General features: G+C 17.4%; 5 protein-coding genes across 5 annotated transcripts; 3 read left to right on the top strand and 2 right to left on the bottom strand.

The window, feature by feature from the left end:
* Positions 1-2,210: 2,210 nt before the first annotated feature.
* Positions 2,211-3,669, top strand: PGAL8A_00436800 (RNA-binding protein, putative; the record flags this gene model as incomplete). The annotated part of the gene is made up of 6 exons (XM_028673103.1): positions 2,211-2,336; positions 2,666-2,770; positions 2,940-3,046; positions 3,149-3,236; positions 3,336-3,433; positions 3,585-3,669. The coding sequence occupies 6 exons, from the start codon at positions 2,211-2,213 to the stop codon at positions 3,667-3,669; spliced, it is 609 nt and encodes a 202-aa protein (XP_028529589.1).
* A 2,179-nt stretch (positions 3,670-5,848) lies between these two features.
* Positions 5,849-7,687, top strand: PGAL8A_00436700 (thioredoxin reductase, putative; the record flags this gene model as incomplete). Its single annotated transcript, XM_028673102.1, has 1 exon — positions 5,849-7,687. One exon carries the CDS (start codon positions 5,849-5,851, stop codon positions 7,685-7,687), a length of 1,839 nt encoding a protein of 612 aa, XP_028529588.1.
* Positions 7,688-8,665: 978 nt separating this feature from the next.
* PGAL8A_00436600 (conserved protein, unknown function) lies at positions 8,666-9,986 on the top strand (the record flags this gene model as incomplete). Its single annotated transcript, XM_028673101.1, has 4 exons — positions 8,666-8,872; positions 9,086-9,241; positions 9,348-9,500; positions 9,660-9,986. The coding sequence occupies 4 exons, from the start codon at positions 8,666-8,668 to the stop codon at positions 9,984-9,986; spliced, it is 843 nt and encodes a 280-aa protein (XP_028529587.1).
* A 602-nt stretch (positions 9,987-10,588) lies between these two features.
* Positions 10,589-11,701, bottom strand: LipL2 (lipoate-protein ligase 2, putative; the record flags this gene model as incomplete). Its single annotated transcript, XM_028673100.1, has 1 exon — positions 10,589-11,701. One exon carries the CDS (start codon positions 11,699-11,701, stop codon positions 10,589-10,591), a length of 1,113 nt encoding a protein of 370 aa, XP_028529586.1.
* A 1,012-nt stretch (positions 11,702-12,713) lies between these two features.
* PGAL8A_00436400 (cyclin-dependent kinases regulatory subunit, putative) lies at positions 12,714-13,273 on the bottom strand (the record flags this gene model as incomplete). The annotated part of the gene is made up of 2 exons (XM_028673098.1): positions 12,714-12,988; positions 13,075-13,273. The coding sequence occupies 2 exons, from the start codon at positions 13,271-13,273 to the stop codon at positions 12,714-12,716; spliced, it is 474 nt and encodes a 157-aa protein (XP_028529585.1).
* Positions 13,274-14,305: the final 1,032 nt, after the last annotated feature.

Raw genomic sequence — 14,305 nt, 5'->3', positions numbered from 1 at the left:
AAATTTATTTTTTAAAAAAAAAAAAAAAAAAAAAAAAAAAAAAAAGAAAAAATGAAATATTATGTCATGATTATTATTATATTAATACAAAATTAAAAATAAATATGTTTTAAAAGTATAATGTCAATTGTTCAGTAAATTTTTTATTTTTTTAATATCTTATATTCAATTAGAATTAATTATTTTTTGAAAATTTTGCACTTACATTTTTTAAACACTATACATATTTTTTATTTCTTCATATATAGCATAATATTTAAATGAAAAAAATGTTATTAAATTTTTAATTATTTATATATATCTGTTTTTCTTCTTTTTTTAAAGAAGTTAATATAAAAATTCTATTAGGCAATATAAAAAAAGGTTTTAAAGAATAGTTTATCAAAGAAATATTATAAATAAATCGTTACTTATTATTCAATCTTTATACTTTTATTAATAATGAAGTTTTTAAAAAGTATGTATAATTAATGATTTTTTTTATTAAAAATGTTATTTTCCCTTAATTTTCAATATCTTTTTTTTTATTAAATACATAACATTAACAAGCTGTGTAGCTTATATAACCCATAAAAAAAATATTAAAAAAACATATAAAGAATGAAAATTTTCATTATTATAAATCCTATTAAAGTTATAAAGTATGCTTTATATTGTGTTAGGAATGTAAAATATTTAGCATATTATTTGATACTTTCCTTAATTTTGGTTTTATTTCATTAGAAAAAAAAAATAAAATGTCATGTTTATATAAAATAATATAAAAACTATTTTCTCTTTTCTAATTTAAAATAAATGATTATAGAAATATCATACTTGAAATTTTACGCAAAAAAAAATTAATATTTTATATTAAAAATTTGAATGTAACTTTAAACAATTTAAATGTTGTTGAAAAAAGGAAAATACCTAAAAAGTTAATTTTATTTTATTTTTTTTTTTTCATATTTTCATTTATTAATATATATGTTATATAAAATACTTTGAATATGGGTACAACTTTTTGTTTATATAATAAATAAAGAATATATATGTATATATGTGAATGTACATATTCAAAAATGTAACTATTTTATATGTGTAAAAACTATTGTAATTTTAATGAAATAATCTTAAATTTATTAATTAAAAATAAAAACATAGAATGTGTAAATTTAAATGCTATTAGCAAAACTTATATTTTTAAAATAATGCAAAATATTTACGAGATAGATGAATGAAAAAAAAATTCTTACAATCATAATACAAATTGGTATATAAAAATTAAAATAAATACATGAAATTGTTTAATAAATAATTTCTCTAGTTTTATAACTTTAAAAATAGTTAACTACAGATATATATATATATACACACAAAAATATTTTATCCTAAAAATGTTTAAGTACAAATGTATTACCACTTAAAATTAAGCATAAAAGTTATATATGTGTATATAGTTCTCTTTTAATGTAATTTAAATTTTGTTAAAGGAAATTTTAAAGTTATAGAAAATGAAACAATTTATATTTTTATATGAGAAAAATAATGAGCTATCAAATAAAAAAAAGTATTGCATTAATTAGTACAAATATTTAAAAGGCTAACTTATAATACATTAAAATATTTTAATTCAAAATTAAATCTGAAAAAATATTTTAAAAAATACTTTCAATTTATAGTTTATTAATCTGCATGAAAATATAAAAATTTTTTCATAAAATTAAAAAACTTGGAATATTATATAAACATTTATGTAAATATATATATTATAAGCAATAACATATATACATATAAATGTTATATACGTATATATATATACATATATATATATATATATATTATATATATATATATATTTTTTTTTTTTTTTTTTTTTTTTTTTTTGTACAGCAAAATTTTTTTTTTAAATATAAAAATAAATATATTTTCAATTATTTTTTTTTTTGTTTTAAAATTTACTATATATTAAATATATATGAATATTTTTATTTTATTTAAAAATACTTATATTAATAGCTTTATTTTTTTAATTTAAATAATTATGAAAAAGAAAAAAAAAATTTTATTACGCACAATTAATATTGCATAGCTTTATTTTTTTATACTTTATATATTTTGAATTATATTTCTTAAAATAATTTTTTTTATCACATATATATATTTTCTATATATATTTATGTATAATAATATAAGTTTTTTATATATTTATTTAAGATTTTAATAATAAAATGGAACAAATAAATATAGATCAAATGAACCCTGAAAAGGGTAAAAATGATGGAGGAAATTTTAAAGTTCAAGTTGATGATATTAATAATATTGATAAAGAATTTAGTGATCTACAGAAATTAAAAGTAATATAAAATTTTAAAACGAGTTATTTTTTTGACTATTTTAATTACATACATATATACATTATTACAAACTTTTTATATAATTTTTTTTTTTTCTTTTTTTTTTTTATATTTGTATATATTTGGGCATATTATTTTTATTTATACAAAAAAGTGTATCTTAATATCCTTTAATATGTTATTTGATTTTTATTTATACAATAAACTTTTATTTCTTTTTTTTTTTTTATAATTGCTTATATTATAAAATATATATATATATATATATATATATGTATTTATTTATGAATTAAAATATATTGTATTATTTTTTTTTTCTTTTATTAAAGATGATGAATGAAGGTGCTGAAATGCAGATGAACCAAAACTCAACTCTTGACTCACATGAAATGGAACAAGAAGAAATAAACAACAGATCAATTTTTGTTGGAAATGTAAATGATATTAAAAATAAAATTAAATTTTTTAAATTATTCATTTTAGTTATTTTCATTTAATATTACACTTTTAAATAATTGTATATACACATAAATTTTATTTATTTCATCAAAATTTTTTATTAATTCATTTATATATATATATTTTTTTTTTATTTAAAAATAGGTTGATTATTCAACACAACCTGAAGAACTACAATCATTATTTTCAGAATGTGGTTTAATAAATAGAGTAACAATTTTAGTAAATAAAAATACTGGTCATTCTAAAGGGTTAAATACTTTTTACATTCCTCTTTTTAATTAATTTTTTAAAGAAATTTATATAAAAATTATGTACATATCTTTTTATTTTAATTATTTATTCCTTTCCAGATATGCATACATTGAATTTGCTGATGCATCTTCTGTTCGAACCGCTTTATCTTTATCTGAATCATTTTTCAAAAAAAGACAAATTAAGGTATATATATAAAAGCTCAATGATAAATAAATAATAAAATATTTTTCTTGTTGTATATATACATAAATGAAATTTAAAAAATAAATTTTTTAAATATAGGTTTGTAGTAAGAGAAGAAATATACCAGGATTTAACCGCCCTAAAATTAATGCATATAGAGGTCGAGCAATGAAAACTACTTTAAATACAAGAGGAAGGTATATATATTTAAAAAAATAAAAATGAATTGAAAGGAAATAAAGGAAAAAAATAAGAAAATGATATTTGTTATATTTTATAATTATAAATTACTGAAGATCTAAATATTATATATATATGTATATGTTTGTATAATTTTTTTTTTCTTAGACTTAGACAACCTACATTTAGACCCTTTTATAGAGGAAGAGGCGTTTATAAAAAAATTATTACAAATCCATATGAAAGGACCTAAATTAGTGATGCGAGCGTTTATATATAATTTTTTTTTACTGTTTTTTTTTTTTTTTTTATATAATATTTTTACATCTTTTTTTTTTTTTAAGTATGCAAAATCCATTTAGCACTTTAAAAAAAAAGAAAAAATAATAAAATAAAAAATATCAATTTCAATATTTCCATCCTATTAAAGATTTTATAAATATGTGTCTAAATTTTTTTCTTTAAATATTTTTCTAGATTTGAGTTTTATTATTTAAATGTTTATTCCTTTTCATTATTGTTATTAGAATTTTTTTTTCACATACAAATATTATACATTGATATATTATACAGAATATAGAAATATGCGTTATTGTTTTCAATATTTTTTTTATTTATGTTTCATGTAAATGATTTTTATTTTTTATTTTCTTTACATAAATTTAAAAAAACGAAAAGTATATATAATATTTCATTTTGTATATGAATATGTATTCTGTGAATTTTGAAGTAATAAAATTATTTTTGCATCAATATATTTTTTTAATCATCTATTATTAAATGTTGCACTTTTCCAATTTTCTCTTTTTCATTTCTTTTATTTACATATCATATTTTATTATTAAACGTTAAAAGAAAAAGGGTATATTTTTACTTTTTTATATATTATATTTTTATTTATTGAAGTTTTAAAAAAAATTTAATATCCCTTATTTAGAAAAAAAAAAAAAAAAAAAAAAAAAAAAAAAAAAAAAAAAAAAAAAAAAAAAAAGAAAAAAAAAGAGAAAAAAAAATTGTTAAAGATTAAAAGATATTGTCTTAAATGATTAATTAGAAAAAATCTTAAAAATAAGAATAAAAGTAAAAATAAGAAATAAAAAATAAATGTAAAAATAAAAATAAAAAATGTAAAAATAAAAATAAAAATAAAAGAAATGTTAAATTAAATATATTTATGCATGTATATTTAATTTTTTTTTAATGTCATTTGTCAAAATAATTAGGTTAATGTTTTTTATTTTTTTTTAATTTTTAAACGTTTTTCATAATTTATTATTGTTTATTCAAAAACGTTTCTTTAAGTAATTAAAATTTTTTTTTTTTTTTTTTTTTTTTTGGTATTAAAACTTTGGTAAAATTTTTAATATGTTTTATACATTATATTTCATTGATGTATTGATGAATTTACCTTTTAAATATCAAGACAAATTTATTATAAAAAACAAATAAACTTTTAGGTCTAAATATTGACAAATTTATTATTTTGCATAAAAAAAAAAAAAAAATAAGTATATGATATAAAAAAAAATTAACCATATTTACTTAAAATTTGTATGATCTTGCTGAATAACATCTAAAACTTTATTTAATTATATCATTAATAAAAGAAATTTTCAAAATAAAAAAAAATCAGCACATTTAATAGAAATTATAGAAGGAAAAATAGTTATATTCTCATTTTGAGATTAGTAAAAGAATGTTCCATATAATTTTATTATTTTTCAAATAACTAATAAAAAATAATTCTTTTAAATAAACTTCCTTTTATTTTTATTTTTTTTTACATTTACTGTGTCTATATCTAAAAAAAAGCAATAAAAAGAAAAATTTTGGGGTAACTTTAAAATATCATAGGTTAACTTTAAAAGTAATGAATTTATTTTTATGATTTATATGAAGGAAATATATAATTAAAAAGGTGTATAAAATTTTTTAATATAAAAAAAAAATATATATATTTTAAAAAAAATGATTTAATAAATAAACTATTTAAATACTATTTTTTTTTACACTTTTTCAACAATTAATAATAATTAAAATTAATATTATAATAAAAAAAATAAAATTTTTAAGCACTAGAAATATTAATGATATTTAAATAATAAGCATTAACAAAAGCAAAAGTAAAAAAAAAAAAAAAAAAAAAAAAATTTAGAAAAAAAAAAAAAAAAAAAAAAAAAAAAAAAAAAAAAAAAAAAAAAAAAAAAAAATTTAGTGAAGAAAAAAAAAAAAAAGGGAATACCAAAAAGAGAGAAAAAGCACAGTAATTATTTAAGGAATAAAATATTAAAAAGTAATTGGAGAAAATAATAAAAATTAATAGTAGAAGCATATGTATATATAAAATTCAGAACATATTACTTTTTTTTTTAATAACATTTATATTTAACATTTTGTGTTTTTTTATTCCTTGTTTAAAGTGTAAAAAAATTATGAGCAATGCATTATTTAAGTTAAGAAAATCATCTGTCAAATATTTACAAAATTATCAATATCATTTTACAAGGAATATAAGCAATAATTTTGGCTATAAAATCCTTTTTTTTAAAAAATCTTTTTTTACAAATACTGTAAGCAATAATCTTAACAAGAATAAGATAGTTTTAAATAATATATTATATAAAAAACGTAATTTAAATAAACCTACAGAGACAATGTGTAGCTATCAAAACCAAGAAAAAAAACATGAACATGTTAATATAACTGGCGATAAGTTTCGAAATAGTGAACAGGTACACGTAGAAAATGGAATAAATGAAAAAAGTTATGATTATGATTACATAGTTATTGGAGGAGGACCTGGAGGAATGGCTTCAGCTAAAGAAGCTGCAGCAAATGGTGCGAAAGTTTTATTATTTGATTTTGTTAAACCAAGTATCCAAGGAACAAAATGGGGTATTGGAGGAACGTGTGTAAATGTTGGATGTGTTCCTAAAAAATTAATGCACTATGCAGGAAATATGGGATGTTTATTTAACTTAGATTCAAATGAGTATGGATGGAAATTTGATAATTTAAAACATGATTGGAACAAATTAGTTACTACTGTTCAGTCTCATATACGCTCATTAAACTTTAGTTATATGACTAGTTTAAGATCTGCAAAAGTTAAATATATAAATGGATTAGCTAAATTAAAAAATGAAAACACAGTATCATACTATTTAAAAGGAGACCTTTCAAAAGAAGAAACTGTTACAGGAAAATATATTTTAATTGCAACTGGATGTAGACCTTATATTCCAGAAGATGTTGAAGGAGCAAAAGAATTGAGCATTACATCAGATGATATTTTTTCATTAAAAAGAGATCCAGGAAAAACATTAGTGGTTGGTGCATCTTATGTAGCTTTAGAATGTGCAGGATTTCTTAATTCTTTAGGATATGACGTAAGTGTCTCAGTACGTTCTATAGTTTTGAGGGGTTTCGATCAGCAATGTGCAAACAAAGTTAAAACATACATGGAAGAACAGGGAGTTGTATTTTTAAATGTATTACCAAAGAAGTTAACAAAACAGAACGAAAAAATATTAGTGGAATTTAGTAACCAAACTAAAGAATTATATGATACCGTCTTATATGCCACTGGAAGAAAAGGTGATACAAAACATTTGAATTTAGAAGGGATAAACATCAATATAAATAAAAATAATAATAAAATTATTGCAAATAATTTTAGTTGTACAAATATACCTAATATATTTGCTGTTGGGGATGTTGTTGAAAATATTCCAGAATTAGCTCCTGTAGCTATAAAAGCAGGAGAAATCTTAGCTAGACGTTTATTTAAGCAGTCCGATGAAATAATGGATTATTCATATATTCCAACATCTATTTATACCCCCATTGAATATGGTTCATGTGGATATTCAGAAGAAAAAGCATACGAAATATTCGGTAAATCAAATGTTGAAGTGTTTTTACAAGAATTCAATAATTTAGAAATATCAGCTGTTCATAGAAAAAAGCACTCTAAAGTTAGAAAAGACGAATATGATATAGATATATCTAGTACATGTTTTGCTAAGCTTGTTTGTCTAAAAAATGAAGATAATAGAGTTATAGGGTTCCATTATGTTGGTCCTAATGCAGGTGAAGTAACGCAAGGAATGGCATTGGCTTTAAAATTAAAAGCCAAAAAAAAAGATTTTGATAATTGCATTGGTATACACCCAACAGATGCTGAATCTTTTATGAATTTACATATTACTTTATCATCTGGATTATCTTATGCAGCCAAAGGTGGATGTGGTGGTGGAAAATGTGGTTAAATATACAAATAATAAAATTTTTTTTTTTTTATTTTTAATTAAATTATGTACTTAATGATATACTAATATCTGTTTTCTTTATTATAATAATAAAATATATATATATAATACTCTATATATATATAATTTTTTTATTATTTATAAAATTTATTATTTAATTTTTTTTCAAAGATAATATTATATAATTTTAACTAAAATGTATAATTAAGTATAAAAATTTTTTTTGTTAGATATATTTTTTAAAAAAAATTTCAAATACATAAAAAATTATGTTATTAGAAATATAGAATTATCAAAACTCCTTTTTGAAATAAAAAATATATTGTATTATTATGTCACTTATTATCTCTATATAATTTACAATAAACTTTTACATATTTCATTTCTTTTGAATTATTATATTAAAAATTCGATTATCCACATTTCTTTTTTTTTCTTATTATATATCTAAAAATAGGGAATAATAAATTTTTTATCTACTCAGGTATAAAATTAAAAAAGGTATTTTATGTTTAGTAATTATTTAGTTATAAAATTATAATTTGAAAATAAAGTATTCTCCACTTAATGAATTATATTAAGTTATTTTAAAAATAAGATTATAAATAAATACAGTATTGTTATGTAAAAAAAAAAATTAACATAGATTTTTTATAACTATCTTCAAAATATTTTTATTTAAATAATATTTATAATAATCTTTATGTGTGCATTAAATAAATACTAAATTATTTTAAAAACATGAAATAAATATCATAAAAGTAAATTGAAATTATAAAAATATAGATATATTTATTATGTGAAGTAAAAAAGTAAGCTAGATATACCTTACATAACAAAAATAAATATAGATAAGAGTCATTAGAAAAGTAATAATAAAAAATATATTTATTATATTTATTTATTAATTTATTTTTTTTTTTTTTTCCTTCTTATTCATTTTTTTTTTATTTTATTTGTGTATTTATTTTTTTTAAAATGGTTTTAATACATGTAAAATCAGTAGAAGACAGTCATCAATTTTTATATGAAACAAATGTAAATGTTTTAATTAAGAATTTAAAGGAAGACTTAGTTAATATACACAACCTTAGATGTAAAATTTTGAAACTTTTAGAGGCATCATTGGATTTAGCAAATCATGGTCCTATGAGACCAGAAGAATTAAGAGGACTATCAGAAGATGTAAAAAAAAAAAAAAAAGAAAAAAAAATTGCCTAATATAGTTATAAAGTATTTAAGAAAATAATTTCTACTTTTTTTCATTTTAATTTTTATCATTATTAAAGTATTTTGTGTGCATCTTAAATAAAACAAAATAAATACATATAATTATATGATAGTTTTTAAATTACATAAATATTTTAATTTAATATTTTTAATTAAATAAATCATAAGGAATTAAAAATATCTAAATTAAATATTTATGAATGGAAGGAAGCAACTAATCCTGATAAATACAATTTTAGAACCGGAATACCACCACCAAGTGATGGTGCAATAAAATTAAAAAATATAGTTGATAAAGTAAAAAAGGAATTATCTATTGAAAAAGTAAAAACAAAAAAGGATTATTTTGATTCATATCTAGACAATTGTAATAAATATATTCATTTTTTATTTAGTTATTATAATTTTTTATTTTTATAACTTTTAATAGATTGAACAAAATAAACCGATCAATACAAATAATTTGTACGAACATTTAAATATGATAACTGAAGCTTTAAATATATGCTATCCTTCCATGGAAAAATTACCTCCATATGATCCTACAAGAATATTAATAGAAAAAGATAATTTTTTTAATGATGTATGAAAAAAAAAAAAAAAAAAAAAAAATAGTTTAGATCTAAATAAAATATAAAATTATATCAATTTATAAAAATTATATATATATTGTGGAATGAAAATTATGTTACTCAATAGTCGTTTGTTTTATGATTTTTTTATCTTTTTCTTTTGTTTCAAGGAATTTATAAGTAATGAAACTTCTTTATGGTGGGCAGGAAAGGAATTATCAGAAGAATTGTATTTAAAAAATATAATAGGTAAAAATGAAAAAACAAAAATTATTGTAAGAGTACAACCAAAAAAGTTAGGGCCACCAATAAGAGAAGCGAGAATAGATAGCGAAACTTATAAAGCTATGTTAGCTTATTATCATAAAAAGCAAAAGGAAGAAAAAGAATTTGAGGAAGACGATGACGATTCTTATTTAAATTCTGAATGGGCAAACCCATTAAGTTTACAAAAACAGTTACATGGGAATTTGAATAATATTAAATGGAAACCTTAGTATTTCAATTTTTTTTTTTTAATAATAAGAAAAAAGGATAATATATAAAACAAATATATTTATATACATATAATAAAATATAAATTTATAACTACATATAACAATACAGGAATTATCAATAAAAAAAAAAAAAAAAAAAAAAAAAAAAAAAAAAAAAAAAAAAAAAAAAAAAATACAGAGAAAATACAGAGAAAAGAATTTATAAAAACAAATGAATGCTTCAATTTTAATAGAAAATATTTTCTTGGTAACTAATATTTATTATAAAAAAATATATTAAATTTGATGAGATAGTGTTTTTTTTTTTTTTTTTTTTAATACTAAAAAGGTAAAAATATTTTTAATTTTTTTCTTTTATCATATATGCACTAACAATTTACCAAGAAAAAAGGATTTCTTAAATACCAAATAGTTCACTTAAAAATTAATAATAATGTATAAAATTATAAAAATATTAAAATTAAAAAAATGATTGTTTATTAAAAAAATTAATATACATGAATATTTAGTGGAAAAGAACTTTTCCTAAACAAATTATACGGAAGAATAATATTGAAAATATACCAACATACATAAAATGATGAATTTCTTTGCTTTATAATTTACTTTCTTAATATATTTTTACAACTATTTTCAGTCAAAATAAAGGATGGTATTTTATAGTAAGTATCGGAAACTCTATTACCTTCTACATCTAAAAAATATGTTGATCTTAAGTTATTTGTATATATGTTATTGTTATATAAAAGAAAAAGTTCCCTTAATGAACTAAAATCAGTATAATATAAATTATCAAAGAACTGAAAATCAGATGAATTATCAATCATATTTATGTTTATTTTGTTAAAAAACCAAAAATCATCTTGTTCATTACTATTTTTTATGTCTACTATTTTCCTTATATGACAAATTAATTTTTTTATAAATGAATCCGGAGTTTTTATACATTTTTGTAAACATGATTTAAGGGATTCAATAAAATCATAATGATTTCTTTTGTTCCTATAAGCTGGTTGTTTTAATGGGTTTAATAAAATATTCTTCATTTCATTATGATTACAAGACCATATAAAAGAAGTATGATGAACAAAATAATTTTTAGAAAAAGCTTGTGCATTCCCACCAACTTTTTTTAAATTTATTTCTTTTCTTTTCTCATCATAAATTTTACATACATAATCATTTTCAAGATAACCAAAATTTTCGCTAAAAAGCGAATTTTTTTTTTGGTTTAGAAACATTCCATAAAATGAATTAAATGACCATTCTGTTACATTAGATGGATATATATTTAATAATTTACAAAAATTATGAGGAAGAATTAATGAAACTAAAAGACAATTTCTGTTAATATAAACTGTTCCCCCTCCTGTAAATCTTTTAATTAAACATATTTTATTTTCTTTAATATAATTTACATCTTTTATATGATCATCTATTTTACCACTAATTCCTAATATAACAGATTTATCATAATAATTTTTGTTTTCTTCTATTTCATTAATTGTATTATTTACTACTACGAAACCTACATTATTTAATCCTTCACTTAAAAAACTACTTAACCTATATAAACTTTCTTCCAATAATAACTGTTCATATACATGAAATTTAGTTAGGTTAATAAAATACAATACATTTTTCTTTACAATATTTTTATTTACATTTGGTAATAATGGCCGAAATATTTCTTTTATGTTCTTTATTTTAGTCATAATACACTAATTTCTTAAAACTAAAGTTAATATATATAATATCATTTAAACATATATATTTTCAAATTTAATCAATATATAATATATATAACCTCCCAGTAATAATTTTTCTTTTTTTATTTGTAAAATTTAGAGGATATTTTTAAATTAAATCAATGAATCAAGTGTAATTGTCATAATAATTCACCACCATTTTCATTTTTTTTTTTTTTTTTTTTTTTTTTATAGCTAGAATGTATTCAATATACATTATTTATTTCATTTTCATTTATAGAAAGTAAATAAACCATATAATTTTTAAAAAAATTTTCATATGTAAACAATTAACAAAATAAGAAGTAGCATACTCTTTCCTTAATTTTTTTGTTTTTATAACATATACAAATAATATATATTAATTATTTTTTTTTTTATAACTTTTTCTTATTTATAAATTAATTTATAAAATTTATTATGTAAAAAAATAAAATATATATATATATATATATAAATTTAAATGAAAATATTTTTTTATATATATTAACATTTTTTTTTTTTCTTAATTCGATCATAAATAAATAACCCATTTATGCCTCATATTTTTAACATTCTTTTTTTGTTCCTTAGTTTAGATAGAACTTTTTATGAAAAACTAAAAAATAAATATTTAATTTTATTGACTTTTGTTTAAAGTGTTGTAGCATTAAAGAAAAATATATAAATGACTATGTATATCAATAGATAAAATTGTATAACCAAATTTAAAACTTATAACTAAATCATATTTTTAAAAAATTTAAAATGAGAAAAAAAAAATACTAAAAAATAAAAAAAATACATAATGATACATTTATAAATGAGTATAAATATTCCTTATTCTTTTATAAGAAAAATATATACACACACACACACAAAAAAAAAAAAAAAAAAAAAAAAAAAAAAAAAAAATTTTTAATGTTATCTAATAAATGAACTAAAAAAAAAACAAAAAAAAAAAAAAAATTAAAAACCACTTAAAAATAACAAAAAAAGTTTAATTACTATGCATATTAATAGACATTTTTAATTTATCTTCAGAAGTTAGAACTTTTCTTAAAATTAGTTCTCTTATCTTTCCATCGTAAATCATAAAATGTTTCCATCCTTTTCCAATATCTATTTGTAATTCATTAACTATACAATGTTCAGTTAAAAAAGAATTTGTTTTTCTCACTTTATTTTCGGCATACTGTCTTACACCATCACTTAAAATTATATGACGATATACATATTTATCATCTCTATATATGGCAGAATAACAAACTGGGCCTATTAAATATTCAGAAGAGTAAAATAAAAATACATGAAAAATTATATTTTAAAAATAAATATTTAAATGTTGATAAATTATATACCTCTAGAAGTAATTTTATAAGTGTAATTTTCACTTGATGATCTTATAAATTCTAAATTTAAATTTTCATCCATGCTATCTTTAACTGATCTGAATTTTGGTGTTTCCGATTTTGCTAATTCTTCCAGTATTGAATAGTAATTGTCATTATTATTATTATAATTTGATTGATTTAACGATGCTCTATTTGATTTATTCATATTTAAGATCTTTTTTTTTTTTTTTTTTTTGCCTTTTTCCTTTATTATTTATTTTTATTTTATTTTATTTTTTTTTTTCACTATATTGCATCTTAGTAAAAAAAGATAATTCTTTTTTATTATTACAAAATAAATATACTCTGTAAAAAAAATTCTTGATTTCTTAAAACCCTTTATTTATTCTAATTTAAAACTTTTTAAAAATATATTTCAACAAATGCAAGTCTTATATTTATAAAACATCAGATAATATAATTCAATCATATTATTATGCAAATATAATAGTAAATTTTAATATGTGCACATAAGTCAAGAAATAATAAATTTTCACAATTTATTCATGTCTTATTTTTATTCTAAATTATTAACCATTTTATATTTAACTAATAAAAAATATATGTATATGAAAACATATTTATAAAAGAAAATTTTTCATTTTAACTTACAAAAAAAAAAAAAAAAATATAAAATATATATATAGATATGATAATATTGATATTTAATCATATACACTCATATATAAACATGATGTGTATAAAACAATTTGATTTAAGCAAATACATATATATTTTCAGAAATGTTTATTAAAATGAAATTATTTCATAAAATACTATTTCACTTATTTTTTTTTTTTTTTTTTTCTGTATTATTAAATTCTTAATTTTTTTAAAAGCTTATTATAAATTATTTGTTAACGAAAATTTATATTGTAACTATTAAGAAATTAAATATATATGTATATTTTCTTTTTTTCTTTTTGTTACAATAAAATATGTAAATCTAAAATATAATAGAATATTTTAGAATTAATTTATGTAAATTATATATATATATATATATATATTAAAAAAAGTTTATTCTTTGAAAATGATATATTTTAAGGTATTTTTTTTTAATTCATAATAATTCAAATATTTAATAAAGAATGAAAAATACATATTATATTTATGTCATTTCCATTTCAGAAAATTTTTTATTTATAAATTTTTAATGTAAAATATATAAATGTAAAAATATATTGTAAATATATAT

The sequence above is a fragment of the Plasmodium gallinaceum genome (assembly GCF_900005855.1).
Source record: "Plasmodium gallinaceum strain 8A genome assembly, contig: PGAL8A_v1_119, whole genome shotgun sequence".
Taxonomy (NCBI): Eukaryota; Apicomplexa; class Aconoidasida; order Haemosporida; family Plasmodiidae; genus Plasmodium; species Plasmodium gallinaceum.
Note: the sequence above shows the minus strand (reverse complement) of the source record. Positions and strands in the feature narration are given on the sequence as shown.